The sequence below is a fragment of the Hibiscus syriacus genome, unplaced genomic scaffold (genome assembly GCF_006381635.1).
Source record: "Hibiscus syriacus cultivar Baekdansim isolate YM2019G1 unplaced genomic scaffold, ASM638163v2 tig00111798_pilon, whole genome shotgun sequence".
Taxonomy (NCBI): domain Eukaryota; kingdom Viridiplantae; phylum Streptophyta; class Magnoliopsida; order Malvales; family Malvaceae; genus Hibiscus; species Hibiscus syriacus.
This window is the reverse complement of record NW_024063182.1, coordinates 200,458-220,926: the sequence shown is the minus strand read 5'-3', so window position 1 is coordinate 220,926 and position 20,469 is coordinate 200,458. Positions and strand designations below refer to the sequence as shown.

Below are 20,469 nucleotides of genomic sequence, written 5' to 3'. Positions count from 1 at the left end.
ATGAACTTAAATAGGTGTAAAAGAAGTTTAAACTTTAATTAGATGTACTTAATTATTTTTTCAATAAATCGGATACGAGTGATTAATTAAAAAAATTCAAATACTTGTAATATCCTAACTTTTTGATGATATTTTATACTCATTCTATTTTAAATGTGCATTTCCAGTTAAGAGATCAAATTTTCATCGTATGATTTGACATGATTTCTTTAAAAACACACATATATAAACTTTCTTCTACAGATAGATCAATATTATACAATTTTTCTTTATTTTTTGTCATACTTAAAACATATAAAAATTGTCAATTATCGTAATAGAGGATTGGTAAAATTATATAAAAAAATAATCTATCAAAATCATATGATTAATTTTAATTTACTATAAATTATAACTTACTATACTTTTGCACAAATGTATTCCCATGGCATTATATCCAAAGACAAGAATGCAAGATTAAAAATATGATGATTGATCTGCTAGCGAGTGGCGTGTACAAGTGACCCCACGCCAAGTTGATCACACAATTGGACATTCTACGTTTTTAATATTTAAATATAATTTTGGATTATATTCCTAAGACGTATTAGATTAGACCGTGATAAAATATATATTTATATATTAATAGAAGCTAAAACGAGAAAGGAGTAGCTAGAGTGCTAGACTAGAGAGAGTAGCATAGCTTAATGTGTGTGATAGGTAGTCAATGGGTTTATTTAAGAGTATAATATCAGTAGCATTAATCTCTGCAAATGCTCTTTGATCCTTCCGTACAAATACAAATGGCCAAATAGTCTTTTTACCTTTTTTTTTGTTTTTGTTATTCCCTTTTCACTTCCTTTTTAAACCCAAGCTCCCAGCTGTTCCCAATTCCATCATCATCATCATCATCAAGAAGCAAGCTTTCTCATGAAACCAACTGAACCAAGCAATGGAAGAAACAGGAGAGCATCATGGAGCAAAAAATGCAACACCAAACCCAGGGCTTTCAAAGGCTTGATAAACAACCCTCATGAGCATCCATTGCTGCAATACTCAACTCATCACTTCCATGGCTACTATTACTATCCTGCTTCTTTGTCTCCTCCGATACCTTTGCAGCTTGCTTTAACCCCACCTCTCTTTCAGAACCAAACCTTTCGAACAATACCCCACTTGCCGAAGAATCTTTCAAGTGAGGCTTATGGTCTTCCTTTTGCTACCTCTTCTATCTCTGATACCCAATTCCCAGTTCTATCAATGACACCACCAGGCGACTCTAAAGATTGAAAAAAAAAGAATCTTTTTTGTTATGTTCCATTTCTTTCCTTTTTTTGGCCTTTCCATTTGAAGTTCAATGCGAAAATGAATACTTTATAGCTGGAAATGATTTAGATATTCTTTTGTTTAAACTTCGTGTACAAGTATTTACATTCAAGTCCTTCACTTGTCTATCTTAATAAATTTCAGCAGCTCCAGAGGGGCTTCAATGGAGGAAAGTTTTGCCATCTAAAGTATGCGATGGAAGAAAGTTGAGTACTAGTACTGAAAACGCAGCACTAGTGGCTGTAAAGAGACCAGATCCTGGTGGTGTAGAAGGGCCAGTAATTTCTCTCCTTGCCAACCATTTCCTTGTAAAATTGATCTTTCTCTGAAAATTTACCATTACAATGTTGAGAAATCTCCAAATCCTTCTAAGTATGTTGCTAGAATGATCAAACAGAAGCTGGTGGAAACAAACTCTGGTTTGTTTTCTGGTGCTCATCCAGCATATGATGGTAGAAAGAATTTATATAGCCCTATTGAATTAGAAAGCGATAATCTCGAGTTCTTTGTTAGTCTTCCGATTCCCACTGCGAATTCAGTTTTTCCTCTCGGAGAAACGAACGGCTTCCAACAGAACCGGACTCAGCTCAAAGTGTTTCGAGTTAATATCAGGCATGTCTCCAAAGTTGATGGAAAGAATTTGAGTAGCTACATAAGCAATGAAGGGAGAGTCCAATGGAGAAGTGTATATCTGTACGTAGATATTTTATTAGAGTTCGATGGCAGGCTATGTTGCACGGGGACGGAAAACGATAATTTTGAAAATTATAGGGTATGGGAACGGGCATATAAAATAATTTTAAAATTATAAATATATAAAAAAATTATAAATAATATCAAATATCAAGACTCAAACAACAATATTAGATTGTTACTTCTTGTTTCTTTCTATTCTCCCACTCTTCTACCAATCTTACCATTTCAAGTTTTTGATTTCTAATTATTTTTTTGCAAATTGTAACTCCTTCACTTGAAATTTGAAGCAAATGTGTCTTTATCCTAGTATAGCTTCCATTACGAGTTTCGCCGTAAATGTTGCAACGAAAATTTCAAGTTCCTCCAACAGTCCCTCGCTTTTCTATCTTTGTCACATAATTTCACAATGGAGATAAATTATCATTTTGGGACGTTGAAATTGACTCGCTCCCACTATTACTTCCAGTCCCACTACCACTTTGAGATGTCATATTTATACTAAATTAACCTGTTTACATAAAAAAATTAAATGAGTTTAAATATCATGCATCAATTGAATGTAATTAAAAACAAAGCATACAAATATAAAAGACAGATATAAAAGACGAAAAGATATGCGAATATAAATTATATATAAACTACTATTAAATAACTCATGTAAAATTTATTTTATATAATTTACGTATTAAATAATAATATGTCTAATATTATGGGACTTAAATGCTAACGGGAAACACATATAAAGCCACGAGAATCTATGTCTAATATTAGACTTTGTAAAGATTGTATCTCTGAAGTTGAAATACATATAACCATGCGTGTTCTGAAGGCCATTTTTTTATCTATGACACTCACAGTGTTTTTAATGAGTAGTCGTGTAACCTTGAAGTTATACAAGACATTACATCAAAAGTTATAAAAAAATAGAATCTGGATAGCTCTAATACATACACATATATTTATAATTATATATATGCTCCATCGTTCAGTTCTTTAATACGTAATATTGTGGTGAGCAACCATTTTTCAGGCTCGTGAGTCATGAATATTTATAAATTCTATCCGTAATTTATATCTTCAGAATAAGCATGTTGTTAAAGTGAAAACGAAACAGAAAATATTTCTAAGTTCTAAATCTCCTTGAAACTAAAATATTAAAAAAGAAAAAGTTATGAATTCCTTTTTTAAGTTTTTCGTAGCGACCATTTGAGGGTGAATATTGTTTATGGAGAACAATAACATAATGCAACAAAATTGGATTCCAAATTGCCTTATCACTAATAGCTCATGATGCAGCACTTGAGAACCCAACTGAAGTCTGAAGATATTAGCACAAAAAAGATACAACTAGATCTTGAAATACTTACAGCAAAAGAGCAGCAGAAAAATCTGACTTGTTTAAGTTTATCCCAACAGTGTACTTGGTTGATAAAAGAAGCAGAAGCAGTTACGACCGATTGTTGTTGAAAAGCTCAAGAAACAGAAGTAATTGCTGCCGAAAGCTCCAATACTAGGTTTTGTATTATTGCAGAAAGCTCCAACCTCCAATTAGGTTATGCTTTTCTTGTTTTTTTTATTGTAAAATGACGAAAATATCCTGGGGACGCATGTGAAAGTCACATGTCGTCCCCAGGACTCGGTGAAACGTTCCCGGCGTCGTTCAGCCGTACCCTGCCACTGTGGCATGTTCCCGGTACGTACCCCAGTCGTCCCCGTACCGGAGACGTATCGGGTACGTGAAACGGCACAAGTTTGCCGTCCCCGTGCATCCTTGATGGCAGGTACTAAGGAAATCGGAGGAGGAGATATCGGATGCAGAGGTTTCTTTCAGAGTCTTCGACGGACACAAGGACTTGTTCTCAATGTCGATCCCTCCATCACTGCCTTCCATGAGAGTATTGGAGTAATCCCTTACTTGCAGAAGCGTATCGACTTGGAGACCTTACTCAAAGGAAGACGAGGAGCTTATCCAATGAAGAAAGGAAAGAAGTGGAGAAGGCATTGAAGAATATCCGAGTTTTCGTTTGCCATAGAGAAACGGTCCAGAGATATCGAGTTTACGGCTTAACAGAAGAAGCTACCGAAAACCTTTACTTTGCAGACAGGGATGGGAAGAATTTGAAGCTTCTGCAGTACTTCAAGGATCACTATAATTACTATATACAATTCCGGAATTTGCCATGCTTGCAGATCAGTAGGAGCAAACCATGCTACCTTCCAATGGAGCTTTGTATGATTTGTGAAGGACAGAAGTTTCTTGGAATGCTTTCTGATGATCAGACTGCAAGAATTCTTAGAATGGGTTCTCAGACACAGAAAGAAGGGAAAGCCACGATCGATCGAATCGTGAGGGGACCAGCAGGTCCTACAGGGTAATGCTACAGCCTGCAGTTTGGGGAAGATTCATTAGATTTCTTCATTGTGTTCTCTTAGTGCATGCTTCTAAGCATTTAAACAATTTTATCGGCAAGGGCAATCAGGTTGAAGTGTAAATGTGTATAGTGTGGCACGTAAATTTGTGTAAATATACAAAATCGATGTAAGTAATAGAATAGTAAGTTAATATCGTCTCCACAGAGATTGAGAAATTCTTTAATAATTGTTACAGTTAGAAATAAATGTCACTAACTAATTATAAACGCCTAAATTTAATGATATAAACAAATGAAGAAAGAGCTATATCATATGGTATGAACAGATGAAAAAATTTGTTGAGGCAAGAATTGTATCAAGTGAAGTGAGCAAATAATTTTTGTCGTGACAAGAAAAATATGTAAGAGTAAATAACAAATAAAAATTGTTAAGGCAAAATTATTTGCAAGAGCGAGTAAATAAAAGTTGTTAAGACGAATAAATGTTCGAGTTCTGAATATACACTAACAACCTCACACAATCAGATTTCTGATGGAGTATTTGGGTTGGATTTGCTATAGCGATAAATATTACCCGACAGGATTTACTAAAATGTTCCTAAATTATCTCTAGTAAGAAATCTAATACAACTATTGTCACGACAATACCTCTTAACATAAACAGTGACCCTAGTTTATCGATTGAATACTATCCTTTTTAGTCGCTTGAAATCCTCTCTTTATCTCTAAGACGGATTAAAACCTCACCTTCTCGAATTAATTTTCTTGTTCACGTAGATCTAACCTAACTCTCTCGATATTATGTATCAAACTCCTAAAAAACCAGCAATCTCTCAACAGTTACAAAGATTACTACATCTCCTACTATCCGAGACCCACCTAAGTTGAAACAATCCAATCAGACTTTTCCCCGGACCATATCTTCCATACATTATAAAGACAAATCATGCTTCTCATTTGCTTGGCCATAATCATCTCCTCCTCCTTGAGCTATGTCAAAATCGCCGTCAAACATCAACCTCCTGCCCATCCGATCCGAAAGCAACGTGTACTCCGCGCCGAATTCCGCCACTTCAATACACTCCTATTCCTCTCTCTCCCCGTCTCTTACACAACCTACTATTAAATCTACCCCATCAAAACCCTCATCTCTAATCTCCTTTACACCCTCACCATCTCTATCCTCTCTTGTTAAAAGTTTCAAAGTTTGGCAACCAACTTTGGAAAATGTTTTTTCAAAGTTTGGTAAATGTTTCTTTGAAAAATGTTTTTCAAAGTTTGGTAAAATTTTGGTAGATGTTTGTTGAAAATATGAATGGGTAAATTCACTTTAGTCATTGCACTTTAGGGTATTTTCAAAGATTAGTCCCTAAGTTTCTACTATAAATACCCTTACCCATTTAGCTTCAAAATCATCCCAAAAACATTTCTTTCTTCCTATACTAGAGAGCTTTCTTGTGAGTAGTGAGTGTTTTGTAAACACCTGTAAATTTTCTCTCTTAGTAAAAGATCTGCAGCAGCCCGGAGACGTAAGCACAATTGGCTGAACTCCGTTATCAATTTTCGGGTATTATTTTTCCGCTTTTATTTCGCATTCTCACTAATCTGGTTATAAGGAAATTACTTGTACTCGATTTATTTTCCTAACAACTGGTAATCAGAGCTTTTGGTTGTGAATTTTGTCAAATTTTCTGCGAGGTTACTATTCATTACTATTCACGTGAATAGTGAATTTCGTGAATAGTGAAATTCGGTCGGCGATACGAGTTTGTCGACGGTGGTGTTCTAATACACAGTGATTCGCAAGAATTGTCAGAAACGATCCAAACGAAGCCAGATTCGAGTGGGAGCGATGGCTGCAGACGAAGGGAAGGTGAAAATTGAAAAGTTCGATGGTGCGGACTTTGGCTTTTGGAAGATGCAGATTGAAGATTTTTTGTACCAGAAAAATCTATATCAACCTCTCTCAGGAAAGCAACCAGAGGGCATGAAGGATGAAGATTGGGCTCTTCTCGACAGACAAGCCCTCGGAGTTATCCGACTGACGTTATCCCGCAATGTTGCTTTTAACATAGCAAAGGAAAAGACCACGGCGGGTCTTATGGCGGCTCTCTCCAGTATGTACGAGAAGCCATCGGCCTCAAACAAAGTTCATTTGATGAGGCGATTATTCAATTTACGGATGACGGAAAGGGCATCGGTGGCACAACACCTAAATGAACTCAACACAATCACAACCCAGTTGAGTTCAGTGGAAATTGAGTTCGATGATGAAGTTCGAGCTTTAATTCTCTTATCATCTCTACCAGACAGTTGGAATGCTACTGTTACAGCAGTCAGCAGTTCGTCGGGAAACAGCAAATTAAAATTTGACGATGTTCGGGATCTGGTACTGAGTGAAGAAATTCGACGGAGAGAATCGGGTGAAGCATCAACCTCCTCAGCCTTGCACACGGAGTCTAGAGGAAGAACTTCAGAAAGATATTCAAATCGTGGCAGATCAAAATCCAGACGGGAAAAATCTAGAACGGGAAAGAAAGATTTTACCTGTTATAATTGTGGCAAGAAAGGTCACTTTAAAAGAGATTGCCGAGCACTGAAGAAAGATACCGGTGCACAGGAATCTGCCAACGTGACAGAGGAGACAGGTGATGCCATGATTCTAAGCGTCAACAGTCCGATTGAATCATGGATCTTGGATTCAGGGGCATCTTTCCACTCCACCCCATGCCAAGAAATCATGGAGAACTATGTCAGTGGTGATTTTGGGAAGGTTCATCTTGCTGATGATGAAACCTTAAAGATCGTCGGAAAAGGAGACATCCGATTAAAGTTGCCAAACCAGACCACCTGGAAGCTGACAGGAGTGAGACATATTCCTGGCCTCAAAAGAAATCTGATTTCTGTTGGACAGCTTGATGGAGAAGGATATAGCACAACCTTTTCAGGCTGTGAATGGAAGATTACCAAAGGAGCACTCGTCATTGCTCGTGGTAAGAAGACTGGTACTCTCTATGTAACCTCCAATTTAGAGAATATCATTGCAGTAGCAGATGCTGATGGAAAATCAAACCTATGGCACCAAAGGCTCGGCCATATGAGCGAGAAAGGGATGAAGACACTTTTGTCAAAAGGGAAGCTGCCGGATCTAAAGAATGTAGATGTCGGACTATGCGAGGATTGCATCTTTGGCAAACAAAAGAAAGTCAGTTTTGCAAAGATTGGCAAGACACCCAAGACAGAAAGGTTAGAATTGATTCATACTGATGTATGGGGACCATCCCCAGTTCCATCTCTTGCAGGCTCACTATATTATGTCACCTTCATCGATGATTCAACAAGGAAGGTGTGGGTTTATTTTCTGAAGAAGAAATCAGAAGTCTTTGATACCTTCAGAAAATGGAAGGCCATGGTGGAAAATGAGACTGGTTTGAAAGTCAAGCGGTTGAGGTCTGACAATGGAGGAGAGTACAGAGACAGTAGATTCAGAGATTTCTGTGCAAACAATGGGATCAAGATGGAGACAACAGTTCCCAAGACACCGCAACATAATGGTGTAGCAGAGCGCATGAACAGAACTCTGAATGAACGTGCCAGAAGTATGAGGATACATGCCGGCTTGCCCAAATTTCTATGGGCTGAAGCAATCAACACTGCAGCTTACTTGATCAACCGTGGGCCCTCAGTTCCTTTGGATGGCAGAATACCAGAGGAAGTTTGGAGCAAGAAAGAAATAAACCTTTCACACTTAAGAGTGTTTGGTTGTATTTCTTATGTACACATAGACTCTGCTGAAAGAAGTAAGCTTGATGCTAAGTCCAACAAATGTGCCTTTGTTGGTTATGGCGGTGATGAGTTCGGTTACCGGTTTTGGGACTATGAAAATCTGAAGATCATCAGAAGCAGAGACGTCATTTTCAATGAAAATGTGATGTACAAAGATAGATCAACCGCAGAATCAAGTAATACCGAAGCTGAAACAAAGGAATTTGCTGAGTTCGAGGAGATTTCTGGAAATGATGTTCAGATCAATCCTGAAGCAGTTCAAGAAGAACCAGGCACACCAGAACTGAGACGCTCCTCCAGAATTCCTAAACCAACCCAACGGTATTCTCCTTCTTTACACTACTTGTTGCTGACTGACAATGGTGAACCAGAGTGCTATGATGAAGCAATGCAAGTGGAGGATTCAGTCAAGTGGGAGTCTTCCATGAAAGATGAGATGGACTCGCTTATGTCAAATCAGACATGGGAATTAGCTGAATTACCACCAGGCAAGAAAGCGCTCCACAACAAGTGGATTTACAGAATCAAAGAAGAGCACGATGGGAGCAAACGCTACAAAGCAAGATTGGTTGTCAAAGGCTTTCAGCAAAAAGAAGGTATTGACTACAATGAAATTTTCTCTCCAGTCGTAAAATTGTCTACAATCAGACTGGTGTTGAAAATTGTAGCTGCAGAGAATTTACATCTTGAGCAGTTAGACGTAAAGACAGCTTTCCTTCATGGTGATTTGGAGGAAGAAATCTATATGAGGCAGCCAGAAGGCTTCATAGAGGCAGACAAGAAAAACCTGGTATGCAGGTTGAAGAAGAGCTTGTATGGTTTAAAACAAGCTCCTAGACAGTGGTACAAGAAGTTCGATAGCTTCATGAGTAGCAGTGGTTTTATCAGATGCCAAGCAGATCATTGTTGCTACATCAAGAGGTTCGACAACAGCTTCATTATTTTATTATTGTACGTTGATGACATGCTCGTTGCAGGCTCAGACATGCAAGAGATCATAAACTTGAAGCAAAAATTGTCGAAGCAGTTTGCTATGAAGGATCTGGGCGCTGCAAAGCAGATTCTTGGGATGAGGATCAATAGAGACACAAAGTCGGGGACTTTGATGTTATCGCAGGCTGAGTACATCAACAAAGTACTCTCCAGGTTCAACATGCAAGATGCTAAACCAGTAAGTACACCTTTAGGTGTTCATTTCAGACTCTCCAAAGACCAATCACCAAAGACAGAGGAAGAACATGCACACATGGTGAAGGTGCCGTATGCCTCAGCAATTGGAAGTCTGATGTATGCCATGGTTTGTACCAGACCAGATATTGCTCATGCAGTGGGAGCTGTTAGCAGGTACATGAATAATCCGGGCAAGGTACACTGGGAAGCAGTCAAATGGATCCTCAGATATCTTCGGGGTACCACAAACAAAGCACTTTGTTTCAAAGGTGGAGATATGATACTGACAGGCTATGTAGATGCTGACTTAGCCGGAAATGTCGACATCAGAAGGAGCACTACAGGGTATGTCTATACTCTAGGAGGAACTGCAGTGAGTTGGGTTTCTCAACTACAGAAGATAGTTGCTCTCTCCACAACTGAAGCAGAATATGTCGCTGTTACGGAAGCCAGCAAGGAGATGGTTTGGCTCCAAAGTTTCTTGGAAGAGTTAGGCAAGAAACAAGAAAACAATATCTTGTATTGCGACAGTCAAAGTGCTATCCATCTAGCAAAGAATCCGTCTTTTCATTCCAGGACAAAGCACATACAATTGAGATATCATTTTATCCGGTCTCTTCTGGAAGATGGGATTTTGAAACTTGAAAAGATTAGTGGAGCTCAAAATCCGGCAGACATGTTGACAAAGACGGTGACTACGGACAAACTGAAGTTGTGTTCAGCTTCAGTTGGCATGCTAGAATAACAAGACCAGACATGCTGCTGCATTGATCGAGGTGTGAAGACATATTAAAATCAGTCTTCAAGTGGGAGATTGTTAAAAGTTTCAAAGTTTGGCAACCAACTTTGGAAAATGTTTTTTCAAAGTTTGGTAAATGTTTCTTTGAAAAATGTTTTTCAAAGTTTGGTAAAATTTTGGTAGATGTTTGTTGAAAATATGAATGGGTAAATTCACTTTAGTCATTGCACTTTAGGGTATTTTCAAAGATTAGTCCCTAAGTTTCTACTATAAATACCCTTACCCATTTAGCTTCAAAATCATCCCAAAAACATTTCTTTCTTCCTATACTAGAGAGCTTTCTTGTGAGTAGTGAGTGTTTTGTAAACACCTGTAAATTTTCTCTCTTAGTAAAAGATCTGCAGCAGCCCGGAGACGTAAGCACAATTGGCTGAACTCCGTTATCAATTTTCGGGTATTATTTTTCCGCTTTTATTTCGCATTCTCACTAATCTGGTTATAAGGAAATTACTTGTACTCGATTTATTTTCCTAACATCTCTCTCTTCGCCTCCGGTTCCGTCACTTACAGCGTTTTCCACAGCTTTCACGGTCGACCCTTCAAGCTTTAATCCTCTATCAAGGCAGCTTTCACTTCCTTCTTCCCCCTCCTCTCAACTTGGCTTGTAACCCAGCTTATCATTTCTGGGATCGGTTTAGTTCTTGGTTTGGCCTTTTTCTCATTACTCAAGGCAACCCAACTTGTAGGCCTCCAAGTTGATCACTCTTCACCTTATTTCATTCTCCTTTGTCTTGCTTACGTGATCATCCTCATGTTCATCGTGGTTTATTAATTTACAAGTGAACTGGATATTTGCTTATGTCATGTCATCGTCGTGGTTGAATCAAGCCGGGGACTTGAGCCTTTGAAACGAAGTCAAATTCTGGTTAAAGGAATGAAAGGGGTTGCTTTCAAGATTGAATTGGTTTTGAGCATCTTCTGTTGGCTCGGTGCCTGGAGCTCAATGTTAAGATCGGTTGATTTTGCCGGTGATACATTGAAATTTTGGACATCTCTTATACAGATTGTCACCATTCCCGCTTCCTCGTACTACATGTTTTTGTTTCATAATTTGGTTATAAACTCAGTTTTCTATATGTATGCCAAGGCTCGACATTCCTGAAGAGTAGGTAAGTTTGACGACTTTTGATGATCGGAAAGTCCCTGATCGAGTTGTTTCAAACGTTTAAGCTTTGATGAAGAACTGGAGAATTTCCAGTTTCATTTATGTTTTGTTTATTGTCTTCTGGTTTTACTTTATGTCTGTGAAAAGACAGATGTGTGGACAAATGTAAAACGAAATTGCTTCGGATTTGTAAGAAATTAATAAAATGTTAATCGAATGAGTCGTCGGAGAAGATGACATCGTGCGGGAGGACGAGGACGCGGACAATTGACGTATCTTTTAGGAATGGTTTTATGAGTGATGGAGATTGCATACTTGTTTTTTCTAGGTGATTTTTCTTTTTCAGAGAAAATTGTGTAAATTCAAATAAAGAAGTTCAATTTTAAATATTCGAAAAATACAAGGCCTGGAGACATAAATTATGATTTTTATAAACGAGTTTATAATTTATAAATGAGTCGATAAATAAACTTATAAATGATTCAATAGTTGTACACGCTATGAGCTTTTCTGACGGATTAAACAAAAAAAATCAAGTAACAAAATGCTAATAGGAATCAACTCATACTTTAATTCTAATGATCCCTCTATATCTTGATAATTACCTAAAGTATTATTTAATTAATGTCACGTGTTAATTTTTTATAATTTAGATAAAAAAATAAATACTTTAGGTACCTATTTTGATTAAAAAGATAAATTTAAATACTTATTTTGACCAAAACTTACTTGAGATACTTAGCTGAAAAAATGATATATTTTAAGTAGTTATTTATAATATAAACCATTAATTATTAAAGTTGAAAAGGGAATACATGAAATTAGACTATTTTCGTAAAAAGATGTTGACAATGTTTCAAATAATTGTTAGAATAATGTCATGTTATCTAGTTTAATAGAAGCTATAATTAAATTCCTAAAAATAAAAGTGAGGTTAAATTTCAAATAATTAAAGAGTATAGGGACTGAGAGTAGAGTTAGACCCTCAACGTAATAAATATTGTTAAGTGGGCCAGTAATGGCGTATCCTGATTCCTGACTTCTATCCTACGTTGAATGCATGGAATCTGACTTTTCTCAAAGCCAATTTTCCAATGGAAAGGCAGTATAAAGACAAAACCATCTTTTATTTGCTTTGCCACAAACAATCATCTCCTCCTTCTTCCGCCATGGCAGCGCCACCACCTCCGCCGTCAAACATCGGCCTCCGAACCATCTTATCCGAATCTAGGCGCATATTCAGAGCCCACACCTGGCACTTCCAAGCTCTCTCAGTCCTCTTCCTCCTCCCTTTCTCTTTCTTCTTATCCGTCTACCCTTTTATATATCAACAAAATCCCCCCATCTTCTTCTACCCGATTAGACCCTTCATCTCCATTCTCATTTACACCCTCATCCTCTCCTTCTTCTCTATCTTCGCCGTCGGTTCCATCACTCACAGCGTTTTCCACGGCTTTTACGGTCAACCCGTCAAGCTTCTATCCGCCATTAAAGAAGCTTCCACTTCCTTCTTCCCTCTCATCTCAACTGCCTTTGTAGAATCCCTTATCGTTTCTGGGATCAATTTGATTCTTGGTTTAGTCTTTTTTGCTTTACTCAAAACAACCCAAATTTTAGGCTTCCAAGTTCATCACTCTTCATCTTTCTTAATCCTCCTTTGTCTTGCTTATCTGATCATCCTCACGTCTATTTCGCTTTATTTAAGAGTGAACTGGACTTTTGCTTATGTTATTGTCGTAGTTGAATCAAGCTGGGGAATTGAACCTTTAAAACGAAGTCAAATTTTAGTTAAAGGAATGAAAGGGGTTGCTTTTAAGATTTTACTGTTTTTTGGCTTTTTCATTTCTATCAATATATTGCAATCAATTATGATATCTGGTGATTCAGCTGGTGATGACTGGAAAAGTTGGGACTTTATTTTGAATATTGTCGCCACTACCGCCTTCTACATGGTGCTTTTGCTTTATAGTTTGGCTGCGTGTACAGTTTTCTATGTATATTCCAAGGCTCTACAGGGAGAGCTTGCTGAACAATTTGCAGGAGAGTATGTAAGCTTGCCTTTTGATGATGGAAAAGCTCCTCATGTTGTTTCAATCGTTTAAGCTTTATGAAAAAATCAGGAGATTCTATAGTTACGTTTATGTTTCGTTGTTGCTGTTTTGTTTACCGTTCTGTAAGAAAGTTGTGTGAACTTGTAAAACAAATGCTTCAGATTTGTAAGAATTCATGAAAAGGCATACGTTGTTCAGTTTGTTAATGATGATTCTCTTTGCTTCTGTAAGAAAACTGAACACATACTGAAACATTTGCACATTTTTTTACCAGAAGCTTAGAAATGTTCAATAGTAAGTACAATGGAGTGTTACAGCGAAGTACATATCGAAAACCTTCTGTCATCCCATATGCAAGTACCGAACGACTAACTCTTCGATGTGTCGGTAGCTAGTCTTGCCTCTGATGGAAATCAGTGTTGCCCTTTACAGTCATAAATCAAAGAATGAACTTTCATAACCGAAATCAACCGGCTTCATTGATCACAATTGGTCACAGAATTCTAATATTAGCTTGGCTGGATGATGATGGTGCTTTTAGTTTAACAATACTCTCATCCTGTTCAGGATCGAAAAGAACATTGCTCCAGTTTGTTGATCTCTGTATAATTCTCGAAGGAACTTGATCACTATCTTCCCCGCCCGATGCTTCATACCCATCACTAGTAGACCTCGACAAATGAAATCCCTTGGGAGCAGCCATATTGACGGCAGGTAAACCTGTTAGTCGTCTTGATTCTTCAGCTCCCGATGAGGAGACCCGAAATGGATGAATATCTGGCGAGTCTAGACTGCTCTCGGGAGAAGAGGCAACGATCCCAGGATAGCTTGACATTGCTCGGCTGGTTTGGAAAGCGCTTCGTGCTTCCAGTTGAAGAGGTGCCAAACTACACAATGTGTCGTTGAAACCTTTATCGGTAGCTTTAGAGGAAATGCTCGTTAAGGACTCCAAGGGTAGGTCTGCTGGGAGACGAACCCGCTTGGATGCTCGCCTTCTGCTATCAGCTCTCGAGAACACTTGTCGACCACTGCTTCCAAAGCTGCTTCCCGCTTCTAGCCCCGAAGGGGCTTCATGTCTCACTACGGGCTGCAGGATTTTGGACTTTTTCCTTGCTTCAGCCGCAGCTTTCGAAACATCTTCTGCATTTAACCGTGCCAATGTCCATGGACTGATCTTAACAGCTCCCGGGTTCTTCTTCTTAATAGGTTCCTCCCCTACCATCTTTTTCCCATATGAACTCACGGATCCAGTATCGGGAGGAACAACATCAAACTAGGCGAAGATACAAACAGCACTCGGATTCAGTGATTCAGCTAAAAGTAAACTATTTTATATAACATAAAATTCGATATCCATATTAATTCTTGACAAGAAACAGTTTGTTAAAATCACCTGATCTTCGAGGAAAAGCCGTGGAGGTGTACACCATGCACCCCTATGAAAAGTAGAAAAGGAACTAGCACTACTTAATCCAGTAAGCGAGCTAGCTGGGGACATTTGCTGACTCTGGTGACCACCAACACCTTGTTGCTCTTGCTCCTGCTCTCGTAAAGCTATTATATAATCGTATGTGCTGATTCCCTGAAACACATTCAAGAACCATCAAATTAGCTTTATACTCGTTACGATTCGACTTACGAAGAAAATAGAGTATTGAAACGAAAACATCCTTCACGTAGTATGGGGGAAAAGGTCGAAAGACTTGCCTTCTTCACGAGTAGAATGTGAAAGAAGAAAAGCTGTGCAATAGGTAACGTAGCAACCATAGCCAAAACAGTGCACAATGCCTGTAAAAGTAAGAAATTTTACTGCTTAGCTTAATGTTTTGAATTCAAATATGCTAATAGTTATAGATTCGTTTGATGAATCTCATAAAGCCCAAAAATAATAAGACTTCAGAATTGGTATTGCATAGCAGTCAACGGTACTGGGGAACAAAGATTAACATTAATATTGACGCAACACTTACAACCACGATAACGAATGGAACCAAAGAGAAACTGCTTCCTAACTTTGTTGAAATATCCGCAGAAAACTGCTTCTGATCGATGAAACAGCATACAAGTACAAGTATTCCGGTTGACCACTGTAGAATAAGCTGCAATCTCAAGTCCAAAGTGGACAAATCATGTACATACCTGTCAATATTCAGTTAAAATGAAAATGGCTAGAAAATAAAAGGTTTACTCCGGGGGGTTTTTCGTTTCTGGAAACTGAGGGATCACTCATGATGCCATATGGCACAGGTATTATTCATGAATTTGGGCTTTGATACAAATGGTGAAGAAGAGTAACAAGCTTACCAATAGAAGAGCAGAAGCCATGAGAGTGAAAAATTGTCGGTAGTTCCTTTGTCCGATGCAATTGTTGAGCCACTAAAAAACACAGGTGAACAAAAGCAAGCATTAGCAGAATCATTGATGAAGTGGATAAATCATCCGGCTAATGAAGATCCCGCAATACCCTGCAATGATGATCGAAACGGTTGACACATTTGTCGCAGACTCTGCAGTGCTTGCTATATTTGAAAACCTGGCAAGAATAATGAACTTATAAACTAAAGCAACGTAATTATTCATCGGATAAAGGACAAAAAGCAAATGATAGAATTTAGAAGAAGCCAAATGCTTCTTTACCTCGACTTCACACAAACTGCAATAGAACATCCCATCTTCGTTCATCTGCTGTTCAGAAGATCCTCCGTTCGAGCTACAACATTTGCAGATAAAAGCACAAGGAAAGAAAATCCCCAGGAAACGAGATGATTGTTTCGACAAAGCCTTGTTTCTCTCGATTTCAACATGTGTGTCTTCTAAGGTTTCATTCGCAGTTGCAGCATCCTTTTCCAGAGTTTTTCCTGCAGCTGAAGTAGTGGTGTCTTCATGCAAGGACGTAGTTGAATCCCCAACAAATTTAGAATCCTTTGGGCCGGAACACTTCCTATTTTCAGGAATTTTGAGATACTTTTTCGACTTGAAAACTCCAGGATCCGCAGGATCAGCTGCCGCACACCAAATATATAGGCCAAAGCAACACGTAATCTAAAAGGAAAAAATAGTCACTAAAGCTCCAAGGTGATAAGGGCTCATCTTGCTATTACATACAGCATTACTTGTCGACAAGACTCGGGAAATGACTCAACATTGCATACTTAGAGTAGACTGTGTACAGATAAGACTTAAGAAACGACTCAACCATGAACACTTCCATGGAATTATAGGGTTAGGTAGGACTTGCAGACAAGACTAGAGAAATGACTAAACCATGCATACTTAACACCGAAATCGTTAGCATATTTCACGACCTCCATGAATGCATTCCAAACCATAAACTAGTTTTAAACTAAAAAGCGCTATCTTAAAGCCCACGGTTCGAGTCTGACTTACCATTTGCAATCATCTGAAGTGCCAAGACATACTTTAAACAACGGATCATTAGTGTTAAAAAGAAAAGTTAACTAGCTTCGAACCATCCAATTCGCATCTCTGCCACGGAATCTCCGGAGCTAGACTCGATTAGGTCATATGCTATTACACCACATTAAACACACTCTTTTACTACTATCAGCACTTACTGGAAACCTGTTCATGTAAATTATGATATAAAGGGTCTTAAAGTTTCAGATCTCTGTGGTTGCTGTGATTAACAGTTTTAGCAGCTCACAATTCAACATTTTAGAGGGAAAATACATGAATCAGATACCAGCAGGCAAAGAAAACATAGATCTCAGTCACAATAACAATAAGTGAAAGAAAAATGTTGAAAATCTTGTTAAAATGACTTACAAGAGGAGTATAGATTCCCATCACAATGTATTGAAACATCTCCTTCCCAACAAAAGGAGCAAAGAACACGTAGAAAGCAAATCCAAGTGCCAAGAACACAGAAACGGCCACCACCTTTACAAAGATAAGTAAAAAGAGATGAAAACTTTGCTAATTTCCCAGAATTAGAAACAACAAAGAGACAGAAAAAACAAACACCTGGAGTGGATGATAGGGAAGCTCCCATCCATGTTTCCTCATTTCCTATTCAAAATGCTACAGCTCTAGCAAAAGTACAACAAAGCAGAGAAGGAAGAGAATGGAAAAGGAGTGGAAGCCAAAATCAGCTGGGTTTTTTTCCCCTCTTAGTTTTTCACACTTTCCCTCACTTTCTGGGGAAAATAAAGATCACTCATTTCACTAGACCACCCAAGCAAACAAAAGCAGCATTACCCTTACTTTTTTTTTTTAACTTTCACGAGTCTAGTAAAAAATTTAAAAAAACTGTAAAGTGTAAAAAAGAAAAAAGAACAAGGAAGCTGAAGTAGATAGGTTTGGGGACAGGTGAGGGAAACCCTTTGTCTGGTTCACTCAATCATAGCCCTGCCTCTCATGCAATGAAAGAGAAACGACAGCAAAAAACACAAGGAGGGGGCTAATAAGTCTGTGGCTTGGGTATCTTCTTGGTTTCTTCTGTAAAGCTCTTTGCTTGGCCATAAGATCTGGCTCGCATCTGGCTCCAAACTCACAGCTTTGGTCTGTAATATAAACAAGGACTTCTTTTTTTTTGAGTAAATTACACTGCTCCTCACCAAACTATACTCTCACTCTTATTTTCCTCACCCAACCATTAATTTTTCTATTTTGTTCACTGAACTTTACACATTGAATCATTTAGCTCACTACCCATTTTCTCTCTAACCGCTTGATGAAATGATATTTTTTTTTAATATAAAATAACAAAAAATTAGAAGGTGGTCGGATGTCATTGCCGGCCACCGTTGACCGTCATACATGATGGCCATTTGGTCCTAAAATGGGATGGGGTCGCTTCGTCTCGACGCCTTGAATTCGAATATGACTTCCATTTTATCGGAACTTGATCCGAAGACCATAAATTTGAGATTGAAAGCGAGAAAACGAAAATATTTCAGTCCAAATTTACGGGTTTTGGGACATTTTCCTGTGAAACTACCACAATATTCGGACTCAAGGGGTCGAGATGAATCGACTCATGAAATTTGGTGTCGAACGACCACCATCTACGACGGTCGATGGTGGTCATAATGAAAATGACGTGGTGGCCGATGGAGAGAAAATGAAGAAGAGAATAAAAAAGGTAAATTACACCATGAGTCATTGAACTTTACTCTCTTGTATTTTACTCATCAAAATGACGTTGTTTTGGAGTGTATTTGAGTTTTTTCAAAACGATATCATTTTGATTCCTGTTCCATATCATAATACTGTTAAAAAGTTAACGGCAGATAGGGTGTTCAGATCCAATCCGATCCAAAAAATAACCGAAAACTGATCCAAAAAATTGATAACCGAAAAAAAACTGAAACTGATTTAGTGTGTTTTTTTTTTTTTTAAAATCGATTGGTTCGATTCGATTTCGGTTTGTAAATCTGAAATCGATCCAAACCGAACCGAACCGATAGTCTCTTAAAATGAATGGCTATCTCCCTGCGCAGAACAACACTATTTCAAGTTCAATAAAAAATGAAACCATTTTCTTGGCTCACGCTCACTCCCTGGCCAAAAATTGAAACCCTAGCCCACTTTCGTTCATTCCCAATTTACACCATCTCTTCTCATCCCCTCGAGCACAACCCCTCACTCACAACCCAAAGACTCTGCCTCTGCATCATCCTCGGCTCACAGTCTAGTCGATATTTTGCGTCCCTCACTCCATCACAATTTTGCTCCCTCCACTCGGAGTTTATTTTCGCCATGTTTAGGGTATGTCTCTGTCTTTATAGGGTGCCCTCATTTTGTCTTTAGCTTTGGGTGGTTTCTCTGTTTTTTGTGTATTTGTCTTTGTGTATTTGGTTGACAAATAATGGCATATGGACAGACCAAATGGAAGGCACACTGTGCTTCAATGCTTTGATATTTTGTCCCCACCACTGTCCAGGAAGTAATATTTCGAGTGGTTGCTGCAATTTTGCATCTTGGCAATATTGAATTTACAAAAGGGAAAGAAATGGACTCATCTATGCCCAAAGATGAAAAATCTTGGCTCTATCTACAAACTGCTGTTGAACTATTAATGTGAGTAAACTTCACAAGCTTGCATTTGTTAAAATATATATTCTATTTGCTTTTGTTATACATATGTTGTTTTTTTTATGAAAAAAATTCAAGAATTATTTTGAAAAATTAGAATCCAAAAATCGAATCAAGCCGCACTTAATTGGATCAGATTTTTTTTAGAAACATCCAAACCGATCCAAACAGAAAACATTTATACTTTCGGATCGAATGAATTTTTTTAGCCAAAAACCGATCCAAACTGACCGTGAACACCCTTACGGCAGAGTGAGCAAAATGATTAAATATGTAAAGTTCAGTGAGAAAAATAGAAAAACTGAAAGTATAGTGAAAAAAATAAGAAAGAAAGTAAAGTTCAGTGAGAAATGATATAATTTACCCTTTTTTTTAAGTTCAAGACGCAATCTTTAATTTTTACTTTAAAATTGTCTTCTTCTTTGCTTTAATTATGTTCAATGTGTCACAGTCAGGCCCATTGGCTGCAACAAACGGTTGCTTGGTTTCATCATTCGTTATTGTCACCAACCGATGTCTTAAAAAAAATTCCTCTTTATCTTTTTTAGTATTTCCTAAAATAGTTTTCCATAATTGCGTATTTGACCCTTAAATCGTACACAATTATCATTTCGGTCTTAAATTATCATGCATTTGACTCTTAAAACCATGCATAACTAATTTTACCTTTTGTAATTTTCAAAATATTTCGACATAATCATTTGTGTTCTTCCAACTTTTAGTGTTCCTTTTCTTGATTTTTTGTTATCCAATGATCGTTATCGAAAATGAGAGATTCCAAACTTTTGTGTAACACTCCTCATAATTTTCATGTATTCGTACAACCACAACCTCTCATTAGGTTTTCATGCGTAAACGGTGTAGGGTCATTTTTGCATTGAAGGAGTCGGAGAGCGATACTTACAATACCACTGCTTCAAACTTTGGTGGGTGCCTTCATTATTGAACCTTACTAAATAATGTGACAAAGTATTTAATTACAATATTTATATTCGATGCAGTAAAAAGAAATAATCCATTAAATAACTTCGGTGATTAGAGAGAATTTTATTCTCTTTTAAGGTTATGAGTTCAAACAGTTATGTTTATATAGTGTACGTATTATCAATAATTGAAGAAAATATGAAA

At 37.8% G+C, this 20,469-nt stretch overlaps 2 protein-coding genes and 1 pseudogene across 2 annotated transcripts; 2 read left to right on the top strand and 1 right to left on the bottom strand.

Moving 5' to 3' along the window:
• The first annotated feature begins 931 nt into the window (after positions 1 to 931).
• LOC120170925 lies at positions 932 to 4,377 on the top strand (annotated as a pseudogene).
• A 7,950-nt stretch (positions 4,378 to 12,327) lies between these two features.
• LOC120170924 lies at positions 12,328 to 13,335 on the top strand. The gene has a single exon (XM_039178762.1). The coding sequence runs from the start codon at positions 12,328 to 12,330 to the stop codon at positions 13,333 to 13,335; it is 1,008 nt and encodes a 335-aa protein (XP_039034693.1).
• Positions 13,336 to 13,638: 303 nt separating this feature from the next.
• On the bottom strand, positions 13,639 to 17,782 carry LOC120170906 (probable protein S-acyltransferase 22). The gene is made up of 9 exons (XM_039178748.1): positions 17,269 to 17,782; positions 17,071 to 17,184; positions 15,922 to 16,326; positions 15,749 to 15,817; positions 15,589 to 15,660; positions 15,255 to 15,383; positions 14,992 to 15,072; positions 14,678 to 14,866; positions 13,639 to 14,557 (listed from the first exon to the last, which is right to left on the bottom strand). The coding sequence occupies exons 1-9, from the start codon at positions 17,308 to 17,310 to the stop codon at positions 13,778 to 13,780; spliced, it is 1,881 nt and encodes a 626-aa protein (XP_039034679.1). The 5' UTR covers positions 17,311 to 17,782; the 3' UTR covers positions 13,639 to 13,777.
• Positions 17,783 to 20,469: the final 2,687 nt, after the last annotated feature.